This window comes from Scyliorhinus canicula, chromosome 9 (genome assembly GCF_902713615.1).
Source record: "Scyliorhinus canicula chromosome 9, sScyCan1.1, whole genome shotgun sequence".
Lineage (NCBI taxonomy): Eukaryota > Metazoa > Chordata > Chondrichthyes > Carcharhiniformes > Scyliorhinidae > Scyliorhinus > Scyliorhinus canicula.
The window spans coordinates 145,823,931-145,851,556 of NC_052154.1; the positions used below are offsets into that span (position 1 = coordinate 145,823,931).

Genomic DNA, 27,626 nt, shown 5'->3' on the forward strand with positions numbered 1-27,626 from the left:
TAGTTTCCCAAGACTAGGTCTAGAATTACATTTCCTCTTATTGGGTTTGCCACTAATTGGTTGAAAAAACTTTTCTGGACACACTACATGAATTCCTCTCCCTCAGTTCCCCTTGTATTGTTTGAATCCTAATTGACATTGCGATAGTAAACGTTTCCTACTATTATTGCCCTCTTGTTCTTACACGGCAGAAAATTGCCGACATATTTGATCTTCTATCTCCCCTTCACTATTTGGAGTCTGTAATATATTCCCAGTAGTGTGACTGTCCCTTTTTTATTTCAAAGCTCAACCCATAAAGCCTAGTTTGTTGACCCGTTTAGTATATCATCCCTCTCACAGCTGGAATTGGTTCTTTAAACATTAGTGCCACTCCTTTTTTATATCTCCCACTCTATTGTGTCTGAAGACTCTGTAAACAGAGATATTGAGCTGCCAATTTTTCTCCTCCTTTAGCCAGGTTTCCGTTTATGCAATGACATCCTGCTGCCCTTAATTCATCTGCCTTGTTTGTAATACTCCTTACATTGAAGTGTAAACAGTTTAACCCCACCATTTTCCCTTGTTGGAAATGTTTTGAACTTTGCTTCTCCAGTACTTCCAAGCCTGTCACTACATCTTCTACATCACTAGCTCATGTTCCACCTCCATTTTCCTGATTTAAATTTGACCTATCTGATCCTACTCCTGGGATCCCAACAACCCCCCCCCCCCCCCCCCCCCCCCCCCACGTGCCACACTAGTTTAATTAGACATTTCAAGGGTTAATGTGGGACTAAAGAACAGTATCAACCATAGTATGAGGCGTAGAGAGAGACACATGACAGTAGATAAGCAGCAGAGTGGTGGAGGGAGAGTCTGAAAGTAATCAGCATAATGATAGCACCTAAATATATATGTATATGGGTTGTGCCTTTATGTTCAACCACACAAGCCTCCAGACCTCTTCGAGACACCAAACAACCTGACAACATGGTGGCAGTGGTGGGATGGACACCAAAATCTGAAAGCAGCTAATGAATGCTGCCATAACCTCAAGGATGCTTGAGAAGGAACCCAGAATCTCAAGGCATGAGAAACTAAAGAAACTGCAGCCTAACCTGAGCAAAGTACACCTGAAGCAAATTCACAGTTGGAGATGGTCTTAAAAGAAGCTCCATTGCAGACATGGAGCCAGAAGAAAAATCCACTGTGCGTCTAAAGGACTCTTCCAGCGCACATAGAGGGAGGACCATTGCCAGACCTGATTGAATGCAGAGTAAAAGGACCTAGCCAGATCACAAAAAGCGTGAGAAAAATTCAGGGAAGATACATCACTAGATGTGATCAAATTTAGAGTCAAAGGACTAAGCCAGATTACAAATAGGGTAAGCAAAGTTCAGAAAAGGGCTGAACTGAGCTTTTAAATAGTCAGGGTATTAATCAGGCAGAGCATACTGATTCTTTAACCAGTGCAGCTATAAGACGGCTGTAAGTAAACCTAAAGTCAGGATCATACCATGTGGCAGCTGAGCTGAAATGAATGAAAACATTTTTTTCAGCCAGAGCCTAAAATCACATTCCTACTGAGTCTTTAAGCTTAAAATTAAAAACAAATGATTGGCCTACATGGCTTGTTTGATGATTTCCTGCAGAATTTATTGTTAAAAAAAAAAAATCAGGCCCATGATCACAGTGGAAGTCTGCTGAAGCCTGACAAGTGCAGGATGAGGAGAGGAGAAATGCTGAGGTGCCATTTTTTAAAGAGAAAAAAAATTAAAGCCTATACCCCTGTTCATAAAAACAGCTATAGAACATAAATTAAACCTATCTGATCGATTTGGGCTCACAGAAGGGGAAAACCAGATGCAAAGTTGGGAGTCATGGCGAAGAACATTTTTAGATTACAGGAGCACATCAGAATTAAGTGGGAAATCAGAGGAATTACAAGTTAATACAATCTTGTACTTACTTGGTGAATTTGCTGACATTGTAATCGTACAACAAGGTTTTGGTGAAACCTCAATCATGTTTTTTGAGATATTAAAATCCTTTGACAAGTATATTATACTCCAAGCTGTGAAGAGTGCAGACATTAATAAAAGATCCAGAAAACCCCTAATACAGCGTCAAAAGGCAAAAGAGATCCCAGGGCGAGGGAGACAATACTCAAGCAAATCACAAATTGGTTGCAAACCATGTCAGCGCAATAAATTGCGCGAGCCAGAGTTCAGTGCAGAGGAAAGAAGAGGGCAAGAAGCAGCTGGAAGGCTTACAAAATGCCAGTAGTCCCAAACCGCAACAGCAGGTGGCAGTGCGGAGTGAGGAGCTGGCTGTGAATGAAGGAAAATAATCTAATTTAACCCAAAAGAAACAAAACCCGCAAAAGGAAAACAAAGCTATTCCACGCGGAAACGTTTGTATTAAAGCGGAATTGGAAGAACTCGACCAGAAGTACAGCTAAGCACAACGGCAAGCAGAAAATATATTCAAAGTCACTGTCCTGAAAGACTTTGAAGAATCAATATTTTCAGATAAAGCTGTGTTGGAACTATCAGTAGCAACAAAATAATGCACTGGAGTGCAGTATGTTGGTAATGTGGTCAACAAGAAAATAAACAGTTTAAGGACAGCTGATTATCTTTCAAGATCAAATGTAACTAAAGCATATAATTTCTTTGTGCTGCTGAAGAGATAAGACTACCCCTAACATGCTATAACTATCCTTCAGATCAAAGTTTGTTCCTCTAGAAAATTATTGAAGAGAAGCAAAATTAATTTAATGTCGCTGAACAAACTGAATAACCAGTTTTACAGATGTACAGAATTAACAGGGCAGGAGGCCATTCGGCCCATCAATTCTGCAGGTTCCCTTGAAAAGAGCACCCTAGTTAAGCCCACATCTCCACCCGATCCCCGTAACCCCCCCCCCCAGCTTGTTGCACACTAAGGGCAATTTAGCATGGCCAATCCACCTAACCTGCACATCTTTGGAGAGTTGGCAGAGAAGAGACAGTGAGCCACGAGGTACAAGAAAGAGAATGAAAAGCTGAAGAACCAGCTGGAAAAAAGGAAGCATTGAAATGAAAAGCCATAGAGTTTTCAGAGTTATGAGCAGATAATGAAGCCACACGTAGCACGATTACAGAACTGACACAAGTTAGTACTTTGCAGCAGTCAGACCTGGCCATCAGTGAAACCAAAATAAAGGTCAAGGAATCTCTGCTGCAGTTGGAGAAAGAAAAGACAGAAATGAGGTAGAGAAATGTAAATCCAGCGCTGAAGATCCAGGAACATGAAGGATGCTTCTAACTTACTGAGAATTGACTCGTTGAAAAATGACATGACTGAATTGAAAATTAAGAATGTAAAAAGTCAAGAAAGAGTTGAACAGTTGCAAGAGAAAGGAGTTCTCACAAAAGTGTATGAAGAATCTCAGAATGGCTAGCAGAAGTAAAATTACAAAAGATGAGCTAAGTAGTCTGGAGACCTCTCTCTCAAAGCAGTCCCTGTCCCAGTTTCATTTCATTCTTCGCATCATTCGACGCGTTAACAATAAACTTTTCCTGTTTCTTGCAGATGTTAAGGAATGCAAGCTTCAACAACTTATCAACACCTCTGCTCCTCCAAGGCCCTCCACCAGTCCCAATCCCTCGTACCCCATTTCTTCTAGCCCCAGCCCTTGCCACATGTTCACCATACCCTCCGACCTTCCCCTCTCTGAGGCGGAGCGTACTGTTCTGAGAAAAGGACTCAGCTTTGTACCCTTACGACCACATCTCACTGAATTCCGGGCTCGACATGATGTTGAACTCTTCTTCCGTCGCCTAAATCTCCGTGCCCACTTCTTTGGGCTAGAGTCTGCCCCCCCCCACCGTTCCACGGATCCTTTCATGTACCTCCAATTGGACATCCACGCCGCGACAATTACCTGCCCACGATCATTACATTGAGAACTGTCGACAGGACATTGGCCGTCTTAATTTTTCGGCCCCCCTCACCCATTTCCAACCTTTCTCCTTCCAAACTTTCTGCTCTTCACTCCGTTAGGTCCTACCCCGACTTTGTCATCAAACCTGCCGACAAAAGGGGTACTATTGTTGTCTTGACATGCTGACCTCTATCTTGCAGAGGCTGAGCGCCGACTCTCAGATACTTCCTCCTACCTCCCCCTGGACCATGACCAAACCACTGAACGTCAAGTCATTATCTCCAACACCATTAGCGACCTAATTTCCTCCGGATCCCTTCCCGCTACAAGGCTTCCAACCTCAGTCTCTCAACCCCGGATAGCCCGCTTTTACCGACCCCAAAATCCATAGAGATAACATAGATAACACAGAACATACAGTGCAAAAGGAGGCTATTTGCCCCATTGAGTCTGCACCTACCCACTTAAGCCCTCCCTTCCACCCTATCCCCCAAACCCAATAACTCCTCCTAACCTTTTTGGACACTAAGGGCAATTTAGTGTGGCCAACCCACCTAACCACAAAAAGGACTGTCCCGGAAGGCCCATTGTGTCAGCATGCTCCTGCCGCACTGAATTTATTTCCTCTTATCTCGACTCCATCCTCACTCCTCTGGTCCATTCCCTCCCACCTATATCCGCGATTCCTCTGATGCCCTGCATTATATTGACAGCTTCAAGTTCACAGGCCCTAACCGCCTCATATTCACCATGGATGTGCAATCTCTCTAGACCTCCATCCACACCACGACGACCTGAGAGCTCTTTGCTTTTCTCGAAAAGTCGCCTGGACAATTCGCATCCACTACTACTCTCCTCCGCCTGGTTGAACTAGTTCTATCTCTCAACAACTCCTTTATCTCATCCCACTTTCTCCAAATCGAAGGTTTAGCAATGGATACCCACATGGGTCCTAGCTACGCTTGCCTTTTATGGGGTATGTGGAACATTTCTTGTTCCAGGCCTACCCGGGTCGCCTCCCACAACTCCTTTACCGGTACATCGAGGACTATTTTGGTGGCGCTTCATGCTCTCATCCGGAACTGGAAAAATTAATCAACTTCGCTTCCAGTTTCCACCCCTCCACCACTTTCACCTGGTCCATCTCAGACCCTTCCTTCCCTTCCTTGACCTTGCTGTTTCCATTTCCAGCAACAGACTATCTACTAATATCCATTACAAGCCAACTGATTCCCACAGCTATCTGGTCGACAGAAAGGACTCCATCCCTTTATTTCAGCTCGCCTGCGTCACATTTGTTCCGATGCTGTCACTTTCCAAAGTAGTACTTCAGAAATGTGTTCCTTCTTCCTCAACCATGATTTCCCATCTACAGTTGTTGATAGAGCCCTCAACAGCGTGCGGTCCAGCTCCCGCGCCACTACCCTCGCCCCCTCCCCTCCCTCCCAGAACAAGGATAGAGTCCCCCTTGTTCTCACATTTCACCCCACCAGACTCTGCATGCAAAGCATAATCATCCGCTATTTTTACCAACTCCAGCGCGATGCCACCACCAAACACATCTTCCCTTCACTCCCTCTGTCAGCATTCCAGAGACTGTTCGCTCCGGGATAATCTGATCCACTCCACCACCATACCCACCACCTCTCCCATCATCCATGACACCTTCCCACGCAATCGCAGAAGGTGCAATACCTGCCCTTTTACCTCTTCCATGCATAACATCCCAGGCCCAAAACACTCATTCCAGATTAAGTAGAGTTTCACTGGCACCTCTTTCAATTTGGTCTATTGCATTCGCTGCTCCCAATGTGGTCTCCTCTATATCGGAGACACCAAACGTAGACTGGGTGATTACTTTGCTGAGCATCTTCGGCCTGTGCGCATTCAGGACCGACCTTCCTGTTGCTTGCCAGTTTGACGCAAGACCCTGCTCCCATGCCCACATTTGTCCTTGGCCTGCTACAATGTTCCAGTGAAGCACAACGTAAACTGGAGGAACAGCATCTCATCTTCCAGTTATGATGTGGAGATGCCGGCGTTGGACTGGGGTGAGCACAGTAAGAAGTCTTACAACACCAGGTTAAAGTCCAACAGGTTTGTTTCAAACACGAGCTTTCGGAGCACGGCTCCTTCTTCAGGTGAATGGAAAGGCTTGTTCCAGAAATGTTTATATAGACACAGTCAGAGATGCCCCGGAATGCGAGCACCTGCAGGCAATCAAATCATCAAAGATGCAGAGAGAGAGGTAACTCCAGGTTAAAGAGGTGTGAATTGTCCCAAGCCAGTTCAGTCGGTAGGCCTCTGCAAGTCCAGGCTTGTTGGTGGGGGCCGAATGTAATGCGACATGAATCCCAGATCCCGGTTGAGTCCGCATTCATGCGTGCGGAACTTAGCTATATGTTTTTGCTCAGCAATTTTGCGTTGTCGCGTCTCCTGAAGGCCTCCTTGTAGAATGCTGACCCGGAGATCAGAGGCTGAATGTCCTTGACTGCTGAAGTGTTCCCCAACTGGAAGGGAACAGTCCTGCCTGTTGATAGTCGCACGATGCCCGTTTATTCGTTGTCGCAGTGTCTGCATGGTCTCGCCAATGTACCACGCTTCGGGACATCCTTTCCTGCAGCGTATGAGGTAGACTACATTGGTAGAGTCGCACGAGTATGCGCCGCGTACCTGGTGGGTGGTGTTTCCACGTGTAATGGTGGTGTCCATGTCGATGATCTGGCATGTCTTGCAGAGATTACCCTGGCAGGGTTTTGTGGTGTTGTGGTTGCTGTTCTGAAGGCTGGGTAATTTGCTGCAAACAATGGTTTGTTTGAGGTTGCGCGGTTGTTTGAAGGCCAGTAGTGGGGGTGTGGGGATGACCTTGGCAAGATGTCCATCCTCGCTGATGATGTGTTGGAGGCTGCGAAGAAGATGTCGTAGTTTCTCCGCCCCAGGAAAGTACTGGACGACGAAGGGTACTCTGTCAGTGGTGTCCCGTGTTTGTCTTCTGAGGAGGTCGGTGCGGTTTTTTGCTGTGGCGCGGTGGAACTGTCGATCAATGAGTCGAGCGCCATATCCCGTTCGTACGAGGGCATCTTTCAGCATCTGTAGGTGTCTGTTGCGCTCCTCCTTGTCTGAGCAGATCCTGTGTATATGGAGGGCTTGTCCATAGGGGATGGCTTCTTTAATGTGTTTCGGGTGAAAGCTGGAGAAGTGGAGCATCGTGAGATTATCTGTGGGCTTGCAGTAAAGCGAGGTGCTGAGGTGACCGTCCTTGATGGAGACGAGTGTGTCCAAGAATGGAACTGAATTTGGAGAATAGTCCATGGTGAGTTTGATGGTGGGATGGAACTTATTGATGTCATCGTGTAGTCGTTTCAGTGATGTCTCGCCGTGGGTCCAAAGGAAAAAAATGTCATCGATGTATCTGGTGTATAGCATCGGTTGAAAGTTCTGTGTGGTGAGGAAGTCCTGTTCAAACTTGTGCATGAAGATGTTGGCATATTGAGGTGCAAATTTGGTCCCCATGGCTGTTCCGTGCGTCTGGATGAAGAATTTGTTGTCGAAGGTGAAGACGTTGTGGTCTAGAATGAAACGGATGAGTTGCAGAATTGCGTCTGGAGATTGGCAGTTGTCGGTGTTGAGGACTGAGGCTGTTGCAGCAATGCCGTCGTCATGGGGGATGCTGGTGTAGAGTGCCGAGACATCCATTGTGACGAGGAATGTTCCTGGTTCAACTGGTCCATGGGTGCTGAGTTTCTGTAGGAAGTCCGTCGTGTCGCGACAGAAGCTGGGTGTACCTTGTACGATGGGTTTCAAGATGCCCTCGATGTGGCCAGAGAGGTTCTCACACAGGGTCCCATTGCCTGAAACGATAGGACGGCCTGGTGTGTTGGCCTTGTGTATTTTCGGGAGGCAGTAGAGATCTCCAATGCGGGGATTACGTGGGATGAGAGCACGTAGGGTGTTCTGAAGGTCTGGATCTAAGGTCTTGATCAGTCTGCTGAGTTGGCGGATGTGTTCCTTGGTTGGATCTGCGGGTAACTGCCTGTAGTGTTCCTGGTTGTCGAGTTGTCGGTATACTTCTTTGCAGTAGTCTGTTCTGTTCAGTATGACGGTGGCCCCTCCTTTGTCTGCTGGTTTGATGACGATGTTGCGGTTCGTCTTGAGAGTGCGGATGGCGTTGCGTTGTGCTTGGGTGACGTTTGAGGCTGCCTTGTGATTGCGAGTGATGAATCTGGCATTGACACGACTTCTGACGGCTTGAGCATACATGTCGAGTCTAGGGCAGCGGCCTTCCGGAGGGGTCCAATTTGACTCTTTCCTTTTCGGTTGCTGCACTGCAGATCTCGCGGTCTGCTGTTCCGGTTCATTGGTCGTGTCCCTGGGTTCGCTGTCGGCCTCTTGGGGTCTGTGGAAGAATTCCCGGAGCCTCATTCGCCTGATGAATTCCTCCGTATCTGCCGCGAGACTGATGGGGTCCATTTTGGTGGTGGTGCAGAAATTGAGCCCTCTGCTGAGGACTTCGATTTCGTCTGGTTGAAGGGTGTAGTCTGACAAGTTGACAATGGACAACTGTTGAGCGCAACAGACACCTACAGATGCTGAAAGATGCCCTCGTACGAACGGGATATGGCGCTCGACTCATTGATCGACATTTCCACCGCGCCACAGCAAAAAACCGCACCGACCTCCTCAGAAGACAAACACGGGACACCACTGACAGAGTACCCTTCGTCGTCCAGTACTTTCCTGGGGCGGAGAAACTACGACATCTTCTTCGCAGCCTCCAACACATCATCAGCGAGGATGGACATCTTGCCAAGGTCATCCCCACACCCCCACTACTGGCCTTCAAACAACCGCGCAACCTCAAACAAACCATTGTTTGCAGCAAATTACCCAGCCTTCAGAACAGCAACCACAACACCACAAAACCCTGCCAGGGTAATCTCTGCAAGACATGCCAGATCATCGACATGGACACCACCATTACACGTGGAAACACCACCCACCAGGTACGCGGCGCATACTCGTGCGACTCGACCAATGTAGTCTACCTCATACGCTGCAGGAAAGGATGTCCCGAAGCGTGGTACATTGGCGAGACCATGCAGACACTGCGACAACGAATAAACGGGCATCGTGCGACTATCAACAGGCAGGACTGTTCCCTTCCAGTTGGGGAACACTTCAGCAGTCAAGGACATTCAGCCTCTGATCTCTGGGTCAGCATTCTACAAGGAGGCCTTCAGGAGACGCGACAACGCAAAATTGCTGAGCAAAAACTTATAGCTAAGTTCCGCACGCATGAATGCGGACTCAACCGGGATCTGGGATTCATGTCGCATTACATTCGGCCCCCACCAACAAGCCTGGACTTGCAGAGGCCTACCGACTGAACTGGCTTGGGACAATTCACACCTCTTTAACCTGGAGTTACCTCTCTCTCTGCATCTTTGATGATTTGATTGCCTGCAGGTGCTCGCATTCCGGGGCATCTCTGACTGTGTCTATATAAACATTTCTGGAACAAGCCTTTCCATTCACCTGAAGAAGGAGCCGTGCTCCGAAAGCTCGTGTTTGAAACAAACCTGTTGGACTTTAACCTGGTGTTGTAAGACTTCTTACTGTGCTCATCTTCCAGTTAGGCACACTACAGCCTTCCGGTCTCTCAACATCAAATTCAACAACTTCAGATTATTAGCTCTACCCCAACTTGATCCTTTTGTTTTCATTCCATTTCATTTCAACTGTCTTTTACGTTTTCTTTCTTTCTTTATATATATATAAATTTCCCTCCCAGCTTATCCCCCCTCTCCTCACTTTTTCTCCCCTTTGTTGTCCCCTTCCCCCTACATCTGTCACAGCTTACGCTCTGATTTTAGTTTCTCTGCTGTTTGGTCTTTCACACCTTTTATTCTATCTGGGGACTGCCATTAGCACTCTTTTCCTTTGGCTTGTGTGGCTATTAGCACTCTTTTCCCTTGGTTTCTGTGGCTATGACATCTTTCAGTCCCTCTCGCCACAGTATAAATATCTCCCACTTTTTATGCCTTTTAACTTTGACAAAGGGTCATCTGGACTTGAAACGACAGCTCTTTTCTCTCCCTACAGATGCTGCCAGGCCTGCTGACATTTTCCAGCATTTTCTCTTTTGGTCTGGAGACATGTGTGGTTGAACATCAACTTTTTTCTGTTACCATAATTATATACATATCTTCGAAGTAAAGCCCTATCTAGGTGCTATCATTATGCCAACCTCTCAGACTCTTCCTACACCACTCTGCCTCATGTCTACTGTCATGTGTCTCTTTACATCATACTGTGGGTGGTACAGTGCACCAGTACCTCCTTTAACCCTTGCTATGCAGAACAATCTACACCTCTCCATAAGCCTTTAGCCAATATATTAACCGAACAATCTTTCTTCATGCGCTACCCCTTCCCTCCTCCTCAATTCTCTGACCTTATAAATTCAGACAGACTGGAATAAAAACATTTGGTTGAACGCAGAATTAACAACCAAAACTGATGAAACAGTGGACTCCCATCGTGAGAAGAGAACTGAAACTATTGAACTTCGGTCCAATCTGAAGGACACAAAAGATTGGATGTGCAGTATGGAAGAGGAAATCCAGACTTTAAACATAAAAAAGGAAAATTCTGACAATTGGAAAACTCTTGAGAAGGAGCAGTCAGTGGCCATGGAAGAAAGACTCCGAAAGAAACTGAATGCCCGGTTGAATTTGTTCATCTTGTAGGATTCTGCAAATAACTTAGAAACTGAACTCACCAAAGTAGTGACGGAGCTGAATGAAAAGATTTAAAATGTTGAAAAGGAACTGTAAAATAAGAGAAAACAAATGAGAAAAGCAAATTACTGCGGATGCTGGAATCTGAAACGAAGGAAAATGCTGGAAAATCTCAGCAAGTCTGGCAGCATCTGTAGGGAGAGAAAAGAGCTAACGTTTCGAGTCCGATGACTCTTTGTCAAAGCTGGTCGAGGAAGAAGGAACACATTTTCGAAGCACCATTTTGGAAAGTGGCATCGTCGGAACAAATGCGACGGAGGCGAAGGAGTTGAGAGAAAGGGATGGAGTCCTTGCAGGGTGTAGGGTGCGAAGAGCTGTAGTCTAGATAGCTGTGGGAGTCAGTGGGCTTGTAGTGGATATTAGTGGATAGTCTATTGCCGGAAATGGAGACAGACTGATCAAGGAAGGGAAGGGAAGTGTCTGAGATGGACCAGGTGAAAGTGATGGAGGGGTGGAAACTGGAAGCGAAGTTGATTAATTTTTCAAGGTCCAACGAGAGCATGACGCGGCACCAAAATTGTCATCAATGTATCGGTAAAGGAGTTGTGGCAAGGGGCCCGGATAGGCCTGGAACAAAGAATGTTCCACATACCCCAAAAAAAGGCAAGCGTAGCTAGGACCCATGCAGGTACCCATTGCTACACCTTTGATTTGGAGAAAGTGAGATGAGTTAAAGGAGAAGTTGTTGAGAGATAGAACGCGCTTTGACAAAGAGTCATCGGACTCGAAACATGACCTCTTTTCTCTCCCTACAGATGCTGCCAGACTTGCTGAGATTTGACAACATTTTCCCTTTCGTAAGAGAAAACAAATATTTGGCTGAAATTATGAACAAGTGGAAATGTAAGTTCCATTTTTGATACATCAACTTCCAGGAAGAACATGGCAGATCCCTTGGAAAAAGAAACCCTGAGTCCACTCTCTGAATAAACAGAGCAAGCATTTCCTCTGAAAGGAACGGGACAAGCCAATGGTATCTGACCAAAGACAACAGGTTGTTGACCAAGGAAAACATGACACAGAAGAGTACAAGAAGCGAACCTAGATGTTGAAACCAGAGTACTACAAGTAAAACTCTGAACCACCAAAGTCAGCCCAAAGCAACTGAAACTACCAATAGGAAGTTAACAAGTTCGGAAGAAGTCATAAAGCTTCCAGACTGAGTTTAGAAGATCAGAGAATTTAGCAGGAGACAAGGGGTAGCAAATGAAGAAAGATTGTACTATTATTATGTTGGCTAAAGGCTTGTGGGTAGATGCAGTAGATTGTTCTGCACAGCAAGGGTTAAAGTGGCACCGGAAAACTGTACAGGCCACAGTATGATGTAGAGACACACGACAGCAGACAGGAGGCAGAGTGGTGTAGGAAGAGTCTGAGAGAAGTCGGCATAATGATAGCACCATGCTTTGAAGACACGTATATAATTGTGATAACCCTCACGGCGCCAAGGTCCCAGGTTCCATCCCGGCTCTGGGTCACTGTCCGGGTTGGGTTTGCACATTCTTCCTGCGTTTGCATGGATTTCGCCCCACAACCCAAAGATGTGCAGGGTTGGATTGACCATGCTACATTGCCCCTTAACTGGAAAAAATCAATTGGGTACTCTAAATTTATTTTTTAAAATTAGGTTAACAGTAAAGAGTTGACATTCAACCACACAAGTTGCCAGACCACTTAGTGAGTTACCATCCAATCGTACAATAATAGCACTCTTGCCTCAGTCAGGAAATTGTGGGTTGAAGTCCAAATCCAAGACTTGAACACAAATGTAAGACTCACATTGCAGTACTGAGGGAGTGCACTGTCAGAGGTGCATTTGTTCTGAATTGAAAACCATGGACAGTGGTGCAGTGGTAATGCCATCAGACTAGTAAAACAGAGGCTCGGGTTAATATTCCAGGGACCAAAAGAGAAAATGCTGGAAAATCTCAGCAGGTCTGGCAGTATCTGTAAGGACAGAAAAGAGCTAACGTTTTGAGTCCAGATAACCTTTTGTCAAAGGTAAAAGGCATAGAAAGTGAGAGATATTTATACTGTAAGGTGAGGGAATGAAAGATGAGTCATAGCCACAGTAACCAAGGGAAAAAGAGTGCTAATGGCAGTCCCCATAAAGAATAAAAGGTGTGAAAGGCCAAACAGCAGAGAAACTAAAATCAGAGGGTAAATTGTGGCAGATGTAGATGTGGGGAGGGGGGGGGGGGGGGGGGGGGAGAGAACATGGGTGACCAAGATTTTAATATTTCAAGGCGATGGGTTCAAGTTCCACCATGGTAACTGATGGAATTTAAATTACATTCTGGAATAGAAGCTAGTCTCAGTAATAGTGACGTTAAAAAAAAATCAGGTTCACTGTGTGCACTAGGGAAGGAAATCTGCCATATTTACTTGATTTGACCTACGTGACTCTTGACTGCCCTCTGAAATGGCTATCCAAGGTACTCAGTTCTAGAAAGTAGGAATGAGCACAAAAGATTCCATGACACCTTTTCCAAGGGTTTCGTCCAGGCTAATATTTATCCCTCAAAATAGAAGATTTAGGTTAACGTTATCTTATTGTTGTTTGTGGGTTTTTGCTGAGCTCAAATTGCTTGCTGGGTGACCAAGATTTTAATATTTCAAGGCGATGGGTTCAAGTTCCACCATGGTAACTGATGGAATTTAAATTACATTCTGGAATAGAAGCTAGTCTCAGTAATAGTGACGTAAAAAAAAAAATCAGGTTCACTGTGTGCACTAGGGAAGGAAATCTGCCATATTTACTTGATTTGACCTACGTGACTCTTGACTGCCCTCTGAAATGGCTATCCAAGGTACTCAGTTCTAGAAAGTAGGAATGAGCACAAAAGATTCCATGACACCTTTTCCAAGGGTTTCGTCCAGGCTAATATTTATCCCTCAAAATAGAAGATTTAGGTTAACGTTATCTTATTGTTGTTTGTGGGTTTTTGCTGAGCTCAAATTGCTTGCTGCATTCCCTACTAGATTGACTATACTTCAAAAGTAGAATACTTTTGAGACGTGCGGCCTCAGTGAAAGGGGCTGTAAAATTTTAAGTCTTGAATTCCTGGAGATTTGGCACCCCTGCGTACATTCAGATGAGCTGAATGGCCTTGCTCGGTTATGTTGCGAGTGAAGTTGCTCAGCTTCTGCCCATCAGGTGAGAACGAGGGGGTAAAAGGTTCTTGTGTTTACAATCACCCTTCATCTTCGCCCTGGTGAATTTGCTGGCGCCCGGGCACACTGACCTATGATGTAGTCGAGGGACGGCACCCCAGTCGAGAGCAGCAGCTGCCCGTTGCGCAGCGACGGCCGGGTGCCGGGCACCGTTGCCCGTTGGCCCCGCGCCCTCCGCTGGAAACTCGTGCCCGCGCGCGCCGCCATCTTCCCACGGCCGTTGGCCGTGTTGCACCATGGATAAAAGCAAGGCGTGCCAAGTAAACACCGAGAACTATCATCCAATCAGGGATAGCGTTACTCAACCATCATGGCCTGGAAACGCATAATAGTTGATTTCTGATTGGCTTCTTCCCTCCTCTCCCTCCGCCCCCGAACGATGTCTGCGAGCGAGCGCACGGTTGACATTGCCAAAGCGATGAGTTTATCTTCCGTGTAAGGAAGTAAAGGTACAGATTTGTACTTTTCTTATTTTGGTAGCCGACGTCATTTTCCCCCCCACGAGAGTTAGATGTTAAATATACGGCAACTCAAAGTTTGCCAAACGGTTACCAAGTCAGCAGAGGTTGTTTCACTGAATGCGCATGCGCAATTTCGCAGGAGCTCCTTGGAGTGTCGCCAGAGGAAACTACAAAACCCAGAGTGCACCCCGGGGATGCTTAGGGGATGGTAGGAGTGAGATTGAGGTTCAGTAAAGAGTGTAAGGTTAACTGTAAGTGTATTTCGACAGTCAAAGCAACCATCTGATTCTATTATTGTTGATATAATCGTATCCGAAAGGAAAAAAAATAACTTGGAAATGAAGGGTGCCAATCAAACTTGTCTGAATTGGTCTTCTATTCCTTAATATGGAACTCTTGTCATTTCTACTATTTCATTAGCTTGGATAGCTAGAAGACTGGCTGACGGACAGAAGACAAGAGTGTGGGGATAAATGGGTATTTTTCAGGATGGCAAAATGTAACTAGTGGGGTGCCACAGGGTTTGGTCCTTGGATCCCAGCTATTTACAATCTATAAAAACTACTTGGATGCAGGGATAGAAGCTTCTGTAGCCAAATTTGCAGGTGACATAAAAGTAGGTGGTAAGTAAAAGTAAGTCGCAATGAGGAAATAAGAACCTTGCAAATGGATATAGAAATGTTAGGAGAATGGGTCAATATGTGGTAGATGCTGTTTAACGTGGATAAGTGTGAGGTCATGCATTTTTGTCGGATAAATGGGAAGGCACCTTATTTAAACGGGGAGAGACTTTGGGATGCTCTGTTGCAGAGGGATGGGGGTCCTTATTAATGAGTCACAAAAAACTAGCATGCAGGTTAATCAGATAATAAAGAAAGTTAATGGAATATTAGCATTTCTAGCTAAAGGAACAGAGTATAAAGATAAGGAAATGTTATTGCAACTATACAAGGCATTGGTAAGACCATACCTGGAGTATTGTGCACAGTTTTGGTCCTTTTATTTGGGGAAAGATGTGATGGCATTGTAGGTAGTTTATAGGAGGTTCACTAGGTTGATTCCAGAGATGAATGAATAAGCAGATCAGGGATTATGGGAAGAAGGCAGGAGAATGGGGATGAGAAACATATCAGCCATGATTGAATGGCGGAGTAGACTCGATAGGCCAAATGGCCTAAATTTGCTCCTATCATTATGGCCTTATGAGGAGCTTGTCATGAAGAGCGATTGAACAGTTTAGGCCGATACACTAGAGTTTAGAAGAATCGGGGGAGATCAACTTGAGGTATACAAAATGATAAAAGGAATGGATAAAATAGACGTGGAGCAGATGCTTCCTCTTGTGGGGCATTCTAGAATGAGAGGTCATAGTCTTAGGATAAGAGGTAGAACACTTAAAACAGGTGAGAAGAAACTACTTCCCCTAAAGGGTTGTGAATCTGGAATTCATTATCCCAGAGTGCAGTAGATGCTGGGTTTTGAGTAAGTTTAAGGAGAAGTTAGACAGATTTTTAATTGGTAATGCGTTGAAGGGTTATGGACAACGGGTAAAACGGTGGAGTTAAGGCCAGGATGAGATCAGCCATGATTAGATGGCGGAGCAGACCCGCTGGGCCAAATGGCCTAGTTCTGCTCCTCTATCTTATGAACTTATGACCATTTTGAATGTGGGCGGAAGCAACGGCAGAGTGATGTTGTCACTGAATTAATAATCCAGAGACCCAGGGTAATGCTCTGGGGTCCAGGGTTTGATTCTCACTGTAACATTCTGCACAGGGCCTATTAGGTGGGAATGCTTCTCTTCCCCGTGCACAGTACGAACTTCCCGAATGAAATAAGCAAATCCTCTGCTTTTTAATGATATTGGCGAGGATTCTCTGAATTATTGCCATGGGATGATTCTTTACCTTCACCTGAGAGGGCAGGTGGGATTTCTGTTTAACTTTCTGCCCAGAAAAAGTCACAGCTCTGTTCACACTGGGACGAAGGAGGTTGAGGGGCGACCTGATAGAGGTCTGCAAAATTATGAGGTGCATAGACAGAGTGGATAGCCAGAGACTTTTTCCCAGGGTCGAGGGGTCAATTACTAGGGGCCATAGGTTTAAGGTGCAAGGGGCAAGGTTTAGAGGAGATGTATGAGGCAAGTCTTTTTACACAAGAGGGTAGTGGGTGCCTGGAACTCGCTGCCGGAGGAGGTGGTGGATGCAGGGACGATAGTGACGTTTAAGGGGCATCTTGACAAATACATGAATAGGATGGGAATAGAGGGATACGGACTCCAGAAGTACAGAAGATTTTGAGTTTAAATGGGCAGCATGGTCGGCGTAGGCCTGGAGGGCCGAAGGGCCTGTTCCTGTGCTGTACTTTTCTTTGTTCTTTGTTCCCTGATAAAGTTGATCAGTAAGGCACCAACTGGAGAAGAACCCGGTAGGAGTGTAAATATTCTGTTTGTAAGTAAAATGTTGCCTTATTTTTACTCGGTTTGGATTCCCGTGTCTTTATCAAACTGGTGATGAGGAGTAAACTGGTTTGCTATCGACACTGTGACCTACCCAATTTTCTGGACCCAGGTTTGAATTTCTTTGATTCACTGTGCATCTGTTTGGGCGGTTAGATACATTTGACACTGGTGTAGACTGGAACTCATACACTAAACAAATGCATTATTTCTTCTTGGCCAACAATATCAAGAAAGAGCACCAGGCGTCATACTGTTGGCAGCCTGTGGACCGCATATGTTCGGAGTGATCCAGAGTGCCTTATACCTGGCGACACCGGATATGCAAACATTCAACCAGCTCGTGAAATTTGTGGCTCAACACTTTAACTCAATCTCGTCGATAATCTATCTGTTTAATACAGCGGAAAGATCCTCCTGTGAGTCCATCACTGGGTTCCGCAGACGGGTTTTGTGAGCATGGAACTGTTTTATCTGATAGGCTCACGACCGCTTAGTCTGCAGTGTCAAATATGGAAACCTAGAAAAACCTTTTGGGTAATATTTCCATAACTTTTCATCAGACGCTGCTGATTTCCCTATCCCAAGAAAGCGCATTCAAGAGATAAAGGGGATGGAGGCTAACGTTTTAGGAGTCATCCTACATGTGGCACCCCCTGCGGCCCCAGTTGACTGCGACTCTGGCTTCTGGGCCAAAGAGTCTGCCGCCAAGACGTGCAACATCCCTGGGCTTGGCTGAAGATGAGTCTGGCCCATGTGCTACATGTGGTCATGGATCTAGACGTAACCGCTCGCAGCAGGAGGTCCAGCGCCCCAGTCGAGGTAGGCAGGGCTGCTTCTTGCATCTGGCTAACCCAGAAGAGGCCACGGTTGAGGCTGAGATGCAGTTGAACGGTTGGGCAGCACCCTGTGCGGCCCCTATTTGCATTCCAATGCAAGTTCATGGCCATATGCTCCAGATGGAGCTGGATACGGGAGAGGCCATTTCTGAAGTGGCGCAGAGCACTTTTGACCTTACCAAACAAGGAGTGCATAACTTTGTCTCTGGCCGACAAGATAGCTCGTTTGGCCACCCATACAAGGGAGCGGTTGAATATCATGGGATCCACCCTTACTCCGGTGGTTTATGTGTGCCAGTCGGTGCGCCTTCCTCTCATTGTTGTACAAGGAAATGGCCCTGGCCTGTTGTGCCGCGATTGGCTACACCAGCTGCAGTTGGATTGGCAGCAAATCCACAAAGTGGGCTCTGGTGGTTTGTGTACAGTACTGAGCAAAGTGCCGGTGGTTTTCCAGCTTGGTTTGGGAACCAAACCATTAAAGGGGACGTGGCCATAGCCCAGGTGGACCTGGTCGTCCAGCTCCGATTAATTTTGTGCCCGCTCTGTTCCCTGCAGGAGAAAATTGAAACAGAACTTCAGTGTTTGGAAAGTTTGGGCATTATTCGGCCAGTGCAGTTCGCCAATTGGGCAGCACCGGTGGTGCCCTTAATAAAACCGGATAAGATAGTCCACCCTGCGGAGTCAATAAATTGACAGTGAACATGGCTTTGTGGTTAGACTGTTTCCCTTTACCTCGCATCGAGGATGTATATGCAACATTGACCAGTGGCTGTACATTAATGAAATTGGAAATGAACAGCGCTTATCTACAGCTGGAGCTCGATTAAAGCCTCATGGCAGTATGTCACCATTAATACCAAAAGGGAAATCTATGAGTATACCCGGCTTCCGTTCGGAGTCTCCTCGATGTACACGGTCTTCCAGTGTGCCGTGGAGAACATCCTGCATGGATTGCCGCACATTGCGGTTTACTTTCATGACGTGTTAGTTACAGGGGCTATGGAACATTAACATTTGCAGAACCTTGAGGTGGTGTTGAAAAGATTTTATGAATATGGGATCTGCCTGTGCCATGCAAAATGTGTATTCCACATGAAAGAAGATGTCTGTTTGGGATATCGGGATGGCCTGGACCCAGTTACTGAGAAGGTACGGACAATCAGAATGGCCCCGCTCTGCAATATGCTATGGAACAATGCTATTTCCTTGGATTAGTGAATTATTATGCGTGCTTCATTTCGAATTTGGCTACTATCCTCTTGCTTTTGAAAAAAGACCAGCCTTGGAGTTGGGGCAAGACCCAGGATATGGTGCTCAGCAAGGTGAAGCAGCGGTTATCTTTCTCGGGGATGTTGACACAGTTTGACTCCTCAAAGCCACTGTCTGTCACGTGAAGCTTTGCTGTATGGCATTGGGCAGTTTTTGTCCCATCGAATGGATGACAGCCGATAATATACGATCGCTACCTGCGGCAGAAAATAAGTATGTCCAGATCGAAAAAGAGGGTCTGGTGGTCATGTTTGGTTAAACAATTTGACCAATACTTCTGTGGCTGCCTTTTTTTTTTAACATCTCAAACCAACTCGGCCTCTTCCGCGAGGACGAGGTAGTCCCGCCCATAGCGAATGCAAGGATTCAGTGCCGGGCTCTCTTTTTGGCTGCCTACAAATACTCTTTAGCACACTGCCCAGGGTCCCAGATTGTCCACGCTGATGCGTTGAGCTGTCTTCCCCTGAAGGTTGAACCCTCCTACACTGGCTGAAGTGATTGTTGTTCTGAATTTCATGGACTCACTACCTTTCACTGCATAGTGTGTTGGTGACTCAGATCAACCCTTAACTTGCCAAGATGCATCATCTGGTGCTATGCAGTGGGCAGCATCGGTAACTACCAGGGCAGTTGAGGCTTTCTCTTCAAAATTGTCGGAGTTGACCATTAAGCACGGCATCCTCCTGTAGGTCACCAGGGTTGTTCCAACAAAGGGACAGACTGCCGTATTAAAGGACCTTCACAAGAGACATTCTGGAGAATGGACACTCATTCTGGAGTGTCCAAAATGAAGATCTTGCCGAGAAGCTGCATCTGCTGGCTGAGATTGGACATGGATATCGAGACATTGGCTCAGGAGTGCTCCATCTGCTAGGAGCACCAGAAGATCCCTGCGGTGGTGCCCTTGCATCCTTTGGTGTGCTCCGTGCGCCCTTAGGTCTTCGTGCACGCCTTTCGCTGGCCCCTTCTTGGGTTCAATGTTTCTTGTCCTGGTGGGTGCCCACTCAATTGACTGGAGGTCCACAAGATAGCGACACATCACCTCCCGGTCAACCATCGAGCATTTGCGCTTTTCCTTTTCCACCCACTGAATCCCAGAGGTACTCGTGACCGATAACGGGCCCTCCTACATGAGTGAAGATTTGTCGCATTTATGAAGAGCAACTGGATTCGCCATGTCCGCACCACCCTGTACCATCTGGCACCCAATGGTTTGGCAGGGGGCCGTGCAGACAGCAAAATGGGGCTCAAGAAACAAGACATCCGGCTAGATGAGACTGGTGAGATTTTTATATTCATACAGGACCATGCCACACGCAGTAACTGGGGTAGCTGCCGCTAAGTTATTAATGGGTCATGGACTTTGTACACAGTAGGGTTTGATTTTGCCAGACATCGGCGCGAAGGTGAGTCGTAACCAAGATTCACAAGGGTGTTGTCCAGTTTAATGTCGACCTCTTCACCGCTTTGCCCCTTTTGACGCGGTGTCCGTTCATAACTTCAACGACACTGCTCAGTGTCTCTCTAGGAGTGTCATCTGTCAAATGTGACCAGTCTCATACCAAGTTTGGGTTCAGGGGAAACTAATGAAATGACACCTGGATCACATTCACTCAAGACAGTTGCTCCATCATGAACTGCCTCAAAAGAAGCCTGCCCTGGATCCTCTGGCTCCATTGCCGAACCAGCCTGCTGTGATGCCTTCAGTATCTCTCAATGTCAACATGCCCAATGTTGTCTCATCAGACCTTGAGATGGAGACACCGACCTCTGACGTCTCGGTCGCTGATTCTGTGGTTCAACTGCCTCCTGACGATCAGCTGCCACGTTGTTCCTGGAGCCGACAGCGGTCACTGGCGTGAAATACATCAACTGATCCGGAGCATCAACTCCATGAGGACTTAACAGAGCCGAAGAGTCTCCGACGTTCTTCACCTCCTCCTCCTCTCTCATCACTCATCAAGGTGGGTCTTCAGAGTTTGCGGGGGAGAATGTAATATCTTGCACAGGGTCTATGCTTGTTTTTCCCGTACTCTTTGCGGAGTATGAGTTAACTCGCATGGCATCTCAAATACCCAGAGTATGTAAGGTCAGCCAGTAAGGCACTGACCGGAGAGGTACCCAGTAGGGGTCTACCGGGGAATGTAAATATACTGTTTGTAAATAAAAATTTGTTCTTTTTTTACTTGGATTGGATTCCTATGTCCTTATTAAACTCACCATGGTAGATGTTGAAGATTGAAGTCAATTTTTTTTAAAAAAAAAGCATGAAATTAAAAGTCTAATGATCATGAAACCATTGCCGATTTTGTCATTAAAAACCTGTCTAGTTCATTAATGTCCTGTCGGGAAGGAAATCTACTATCCTTACCTGGTCTAACCTACATAAGACTCCAGATCCATAGCAATATGGTTAATTCTTAGCTGCCCTCTGAAATGGCCTAGCAAGCAACTTGGTTCAAGGCAGTTAGGGATGAGCAATAAATGCTGGCCCAGCCAGTGATGCCCACATCACATAAAGAGATTTTTAAAAAACTATTTTTTTCCTTCAGGGTAGAGAATCTTTTGCAGTTGTCCCTCCTTGATTGTTATTCCCAGTGTTCCAGGACCTATGCTTGCCAATCTCACTTTATTTTTCATCTCCATCCTGCCCCTTGGCAACTGCATCCAAAATCCGTGTGAATTTTCGCATGAATGTTGACAGCATCCTCACCACCACCTCACTTGATTCCTTCATTGTCATCAGATTGTTTATCGAACATCCAGTACTGGATGAAGAGAAATCTCTGCCACTGAAACTTTGGAAAGGCTGAAGCCATTATCTTCAGTGCAAACTAAAATTGTGGCAACTGTCTGAGGCTAAATAGCAATGTTTGTCCTGAGTTGAGCTTCCAACTTCAAAATTGTACAATCACCAAGATTACCTAATTCCACCTCTGTAATTTTTCTGACCTGGTCTGTTATTTTGCTATTGAAACCCTTATCCATGCTTTTTAACTATTCTAATATGCTCCTGGTTATCATCCCACATTCTGCACCTTTTTTAAACTGCAAGTCATCCAAAACACTGCTGCCCATAGCCTTACTCGCCCCAAGTCTTGTTTGTTCACTACTCCTGTGCTTTTTGAGCTCAATGGATTGCAGTCAAGCAATTCCTTGATTTCAAAATTCTCATCCTTTCTTTTCAAGTCAGTCCATGTCCTCGTCCCTCCCTGTCTCTCAAATCTCCTCCAACCTCTCAACCCTCTTAGATACCTGTAACCATCTAATTCTGGCCTCTTGTGTATGCCTGATTTTAATGGTGGAGCAGCTTTCAGCTGATGGGCTTGGAGTCCCCTCCCTAAACTTTTCCAATTCTCTACCACTCTTATTAAAACAGAAAATGCTGGAAATAGCAGCAGGCCTGGTAGCATCTGTGGAGAGAGAAACAGAGTTAATGTTTCGTTCAATATGACTCTTCTGTGGAACTGATTGGACTCCAAACATTAGCTCGGTTTCTTTCTCCACAAATGCTACCAGACCTGTTGAGTTTTCCCAGCAATTTATGTTTTTAGTTCAGATTTAGAACATAGAAAAATACAGCACAGAACAGGCCCTTCGGCCACGATGTTATGCCGAACCTTTGTCCTAGTTTAATCATAGATTATCATAGAATTTACAGTGCAGAAGGAGGCCACCCAGCCCATCAATCCGCACGGGCTCCCGGAAAGAGCACCCCACCCAAGGTCAACACCTCCACCCTATCCCCATAACCCAGTAACCCCATCCAACACAAAGGGCAATTTATCATGGCCAATCCACCTAACCTGCACATCTTTGGACTGTGGGAGGAAACCGGAGCACTCGGAGGAAACCCACGCACACAGGGGGAGGATGTGCAGACTCCGCACAGACAGTGACCCAAGCCGGGAATCGAACCTGGGACCCTGGAGTTGTGAAGCAATTGTGCTATCCACAATGCTACCGTGTTGCCCTTAAGAACAAATTAATCTACACTCCATCATTCTACCGTAATCCATGTACCTATCCAATAGCCGCTTGAAGGTCCCTAATGTTTCCGACTCAACTACTTCCACAGGCAGTGCATTCCATGCCCCCACTACTCTCTGGGTAAAGAACGTACCTCTGACATCCCCCCCTATATCTTCCACCATTCACCTTAATTTTATGTCCCCTTGTAATGGTTTGTTCCACCCGGGGAAAAAGTCTCTGACTGTCTACTCTATCTATTCCCTTGATCATTTTATAAACCTCTATCAAGTCGTCCCTCATCCTTCTCCGTTCTAATGAGAAAAGGCCTAGCACCCTCAACCTTTCCTCGTAAGACCTACTCTCGATTCCAGGCAACATCCTGGTAAATCTCCTTTGCACCTTTTCCAAAGCTTCCACATCCTTCCTAAAATGAGGCGACCAGAACTGCACACAGTACTCCAAATGTGGCCTGACCAAGGTTTTGTACAGCTGCATCATCAGCTCACGGCTCTTAAATTCAATCCCTCTGCTAATGAACGCTAGCACACCACAGGCCTTCTTCACAGCTCTATCCGCATGAGTGGCAACGTTCAAAGATCTATGAACATAGACCCCAAGATTTCTCTGCTCCTCCACATTGCCCTACCGTTAACCCTGTATTCCGCATTCATATTTGTCCTTCCAAAATGGATAACCTCACACTTTTCAGGGTTAAACTCCATCTGTCACTTCTCAGCCCAGCTTGCATCCTATCTATGTCTCTTTGCAGCCGACAACAGCCCTCCTTACTATCCACAACCCCACCAATCTTCGTATCGTCTGCAAATTTACTGAACCACCCTTCAACTCCCTCATCCAAGTCATTAATGAAAATCACAAACAGCAGAGGACCCAGAACTGATTCCTGCGGTACGCCACTGGTAACTGGGCTCCAGGCTGAATATTTGCCATCCACCACCACTCTCTGACATCTATTGGTTAGCCAGTTCGTTATCCAACTGGCCAAATTTCCCACTATCCCATGCCTCCTTACTTTCTGCATAAGCCTACCATGGGGAACCTTATCAAATGCCTTACTAAAATCCATGTACACTACATCCACTGCTTTACCTTCATCCACATGCTTGGTCACCTCCTCAAATAATTCAATAAGACTTGTAAGGCAAGACCTACCCCTCACAAATCCGTGCTGACTATCCCTAATCAAGCAGTGTCTTTCCAGATGCTCAGAAATCCTATTCCTCAGTACCCTTTCCATTACTTTGCCTACCACCGAAGTAAGACCAAATGGCCTGTAATTCCCAGGGTTACCCTATTCCGTTTTTTGAACAAGGGCGCGACATTCGGCACTCTCCAATCCCCTGGTACCACCCCTGTTGACAGTGAGGACGAAAAGATCATTGCCAACGGCTCTGCAATTTCATCTCTTGCTTCCCATAGAATCCTTGGATATATCCCGTCAGGCCCGGGGGACTTGTCTATCCTCAAGTTTTTCAAAATGCCCAACACATCTTCCTTCCTAACAAGTATCTCCTCGAACTTACCTGTCTGTTTCACACTGTCCTCTCCAACAATATGGCTCCTCTCATTTGTAAATACTGAAGAAAGTACTCGTTCAAGACCTCTCCTATCTCTTCAGACTCAATACACAATCTCCCACTACTGTCCTTGATCAGACCTACCCTCGCTCTAGTCATTCTCATATTTCTCACATATGTGTAAAGGCCTTGGGGTTTTCCTTGATCCTACCTGCCAAATACTTTTTATGCCCTCTCTTGGCTCTCCTAATCCCTTTCTTCAGTTCCCTCCTGGCTATCTTGTATCCCTCCAGCGCCCTGTCTGAACCTTGTTTCCTCAGCCTTACATAAGTCTCCTTCTTCCTCTTAACAACATTCAACCTCTCTTGTCAACCATGGTTCCTCACTCGACCTCACCCTACCTGACAGGGATATACATATCAAGGACACGTAGTATCTGTTTGAACAAGTTCCACATTTCACTTGTGTCCTTCCCTGACAGCCTATGTTCCCAACTTATGCACTTCAGTTCTTGTCTGACAGCATCGTATTTACCCTTCCCCCAAATGTAAACCTTGCCCTGTTGCATGTACCTATCCCTCTCCATTATTAAAGTGAAAGTCACAGAATTGTGGTCACTATCTCCAAAATGCACCCCCACTAACAAATCTATCACTTGCCCTGGTTCATTACCAAGTACCAAATCCAATATGGCCTCCCCGCTGGTCGGACAATCTGCATACTGTGTTAGAAAAGCTTCCTGGACACACTGCACAAACACCACCCCATCCAAACTATTTGATCTAAAGAGTTTCCACTCAATGTTTGGGAAGTTGAAGTCACCCATGACTACTACCCCGTGACTTCTGCACCTTTCCAAAATCTGTTTCCCAATCTGTTCCTGCACATCTCTGCTGCTATTAGGGGGCCTATAGAAAACTTCCAACAAGGTGACTGCTCCTTTCCTATTTCTGACTTCAACCCATACTACTTCAGTAGGCAGATCCTCCTCAAACTGTCTTTCTGCAGCTGTTATACTATCTCTAATTAACAATGCAACCCCCCACCTCTTTTACCACCCTCCCTAATCTTATTGAAACATCTATAACCAGGAACCTCCAGCAACCATTTCTGCCCCTCGTCTATCCAAGTTTCCGTGATGGCCACCACATCGTAGTCCCAAGTACCGATACATGACTTAAGCTCACCCACCTTATTCCTGATGCTTCTTGCGTTGAAGTATACACACTTCAACCCAACTCCGTGCCTGCAAGTACTCTCCTTTGTCAGTGTTACCTTCCCCACTACCTCACTGCACGCTTTGGTGTCCTGAATATCGGCTACCTTAGTTGCTGGACTACAAATCCGGTTCCCATTCCCCAGCCAAATTAGTTTAAACCCTCCTGAGTATTAGAAAACCTCCCTCCCAGGATATTGGTGCCCCTCTGGTTCAGATGCAACCCGTCCTGCTTGTACAGGCCCCACCTTCCCCAGAATGCGCTCCAATTATCTAAATACCTGAAGCCCTCCCTCCTACACCATTCCTGCAGCCACATGTTCAACTGCACTCTCTCCCCATTCCTAGCCTCGCTATCACGTGGCACCGGCAACAAACCAAAGATGACAACTCTGTCTGTCCTGGCTTTTAACTTCCAGCCTAACTCCCTAAACTCGTTTATTACCTCCACACTCCTTTTCCTACCAATGTGCACCACGACCTCCGGCTGCTCACCTTCCCCCCTTCAGGATCCTGAAGACACGATCCGAGACATCCCTGGCACCCGGGAGGCAACATACCTTCCAGGAGTCTTGCTCGCGACCACAGAATCTCCTATCTATTCCCCTAACCATTGAATCTCCGATTACTATTGCTTTTCTATTCTCCCCCCCCCCCCCCCCTTTCTTTCTAAGCCCCAGAGCCAGACTCAGTGCCAGAGACCTGGCCGCTCGGGCCTTCCCCCGGTAGGTCACCCCCCCCAAACAGCATCAAAAACGGTATACTTATTTTGAAGGGGAACGGCCACGAGGGATCCCTGCACTGTCTGCCTGTTCGTTTTCTTTCCCCTGACTGTAACCCAGATACTCTTGTCCTGTACCTTGGGTGTGGTTACCTCCCTGTAACTCTTCTCTATAACCCCTCTGCGTCCCGGATGATCCGAGGTTCATCCAGCTCCAGCTCCCTAATGCGGTCTCTGAGGCGATGGAGTTGGGTGCACTTCCCACAGGTATAGTCAGCGGGGACACCGGTGATATCCCTCACCACCCACATACTACAGGAGGAGCATGCAACTGCCCTAGCCTCCATACCCTCTTACCTTACAGAATATAGCTGCCCTGTGGACCAACTGGACCTCTGCCCTCCGACTCTGCTCCCAGTCAGCTGCACCCTCTGTAAACTCCTGGCTCCCTTCTCGCTCTTTGTGGAAATTAAATGAAAGGAGCACCTTGCTCCCTCCTCACCTAACTCCACCAGTCACCAAACTCTCACTATAGCACTTAAATGCACCAAATTTAGCACTCCCTCAGTCACCAATCTCTCACTATAGCACTCAAATGCACCAAATTCAGCACTCCCTCAGTCACCAAACTCTCACTATAGCACTCAGATGCACCAAATTCAGCACTCAGTGCAAACTAAGTCTGCACTGTAACTGGATCACTTTCATACTGCGAATCTAGCCTCTGAAAACTGGCCTAATCCAATTAACTAATTTAGAAGCTCCAGCTGCAAGTACCTACAAGTAGAACCTTTGTTTACAGCTGATTAAAAATTCACCTTCTTCCAAACCAAACAGCAACTTTTAAATTAATTAACTAAATAAAAGAAAGACTAGACTTTAGATAAAAATGAACCCTTATACTCCCTCAGTCACCAAACTCTCACTGTAACACTCAAATGCACCAACTTCAGCACTCGGTGCAAATTTCCATCATCAGTATTTTGCTTTTACTGAAGTTTCCAACTTTAAGATGTTGTTACTTCTTTTTTTTAAAAATAATTTTTATTCAAGTTTTTCAATAACAAATTTTCTCCCCACAATTTAAAACAAACTAGGCGTGTTTCCACACCAACACAAGAAAGGAACTCAACCCCCACCCCAAAATAAATAATAACAAAAAACCAACAGCAATACAAGAAAGAAGAAAATAACAACATAGCAAACCCACCGCCGCAAAAACAAACCCCCTAACCATCCCCAAACCCCGCCCCCCAAGTTGCTGCTGA

The 27,626-nt window shown here is 46.1% G+C and overlaps 2 protein-coding genes across 5 annotated transcripts in view; one reads left to right on the top strand and one right to left on the bottom strand.

Annotated features, from left to right (window-relative positions):
• elp4 (elongator acetyltransferase complex subunit 4) overlaps positions 1-14,115 on the bottom strand; it is a 459,315-nt gene extending 445,200 nt beyond the window's left edge. The window contains exon 1 of one of the 3 annotated variants that reach the window (XM_038807869.1): positions 13,956-14,115. In XM_038807869.1, the coding sequence (XP_038663797.1) occupies positions 13,956-14,091 (136 nt within the window). In that variant the 5' untranslated portion in view covers positions 14,092-14,115. The remainder of the gene's footprint in view (positions 1-13,955) is intronic. The other 2 variants (XM_038807868.1, XM_038807871.1) reach the window with 2 other exon arrangements.
• Positions 14,116-14,214: 99 nt separating this feature from the next.
• immp1l (inner mitochondrial membrane peptidase subunit 1) overlaps positions 14,215-27,626 on the top strand; it is a 202,684-nt gene continuing 189,272 nt past the window's right edge. Inside the window, exon 1 of one of the 2 annotated variants that reach the window (XM_038807873.1) lies at positions 14,215-14,333. The gene's annotated coding sequence lies outside the window, so the exon portion shown is untranslated. The remainder of the gene's footprint in view (positions 14,334-27,626) is intronic. The other variant, XM_038807872.1, reaches the window with a different exon arrangement.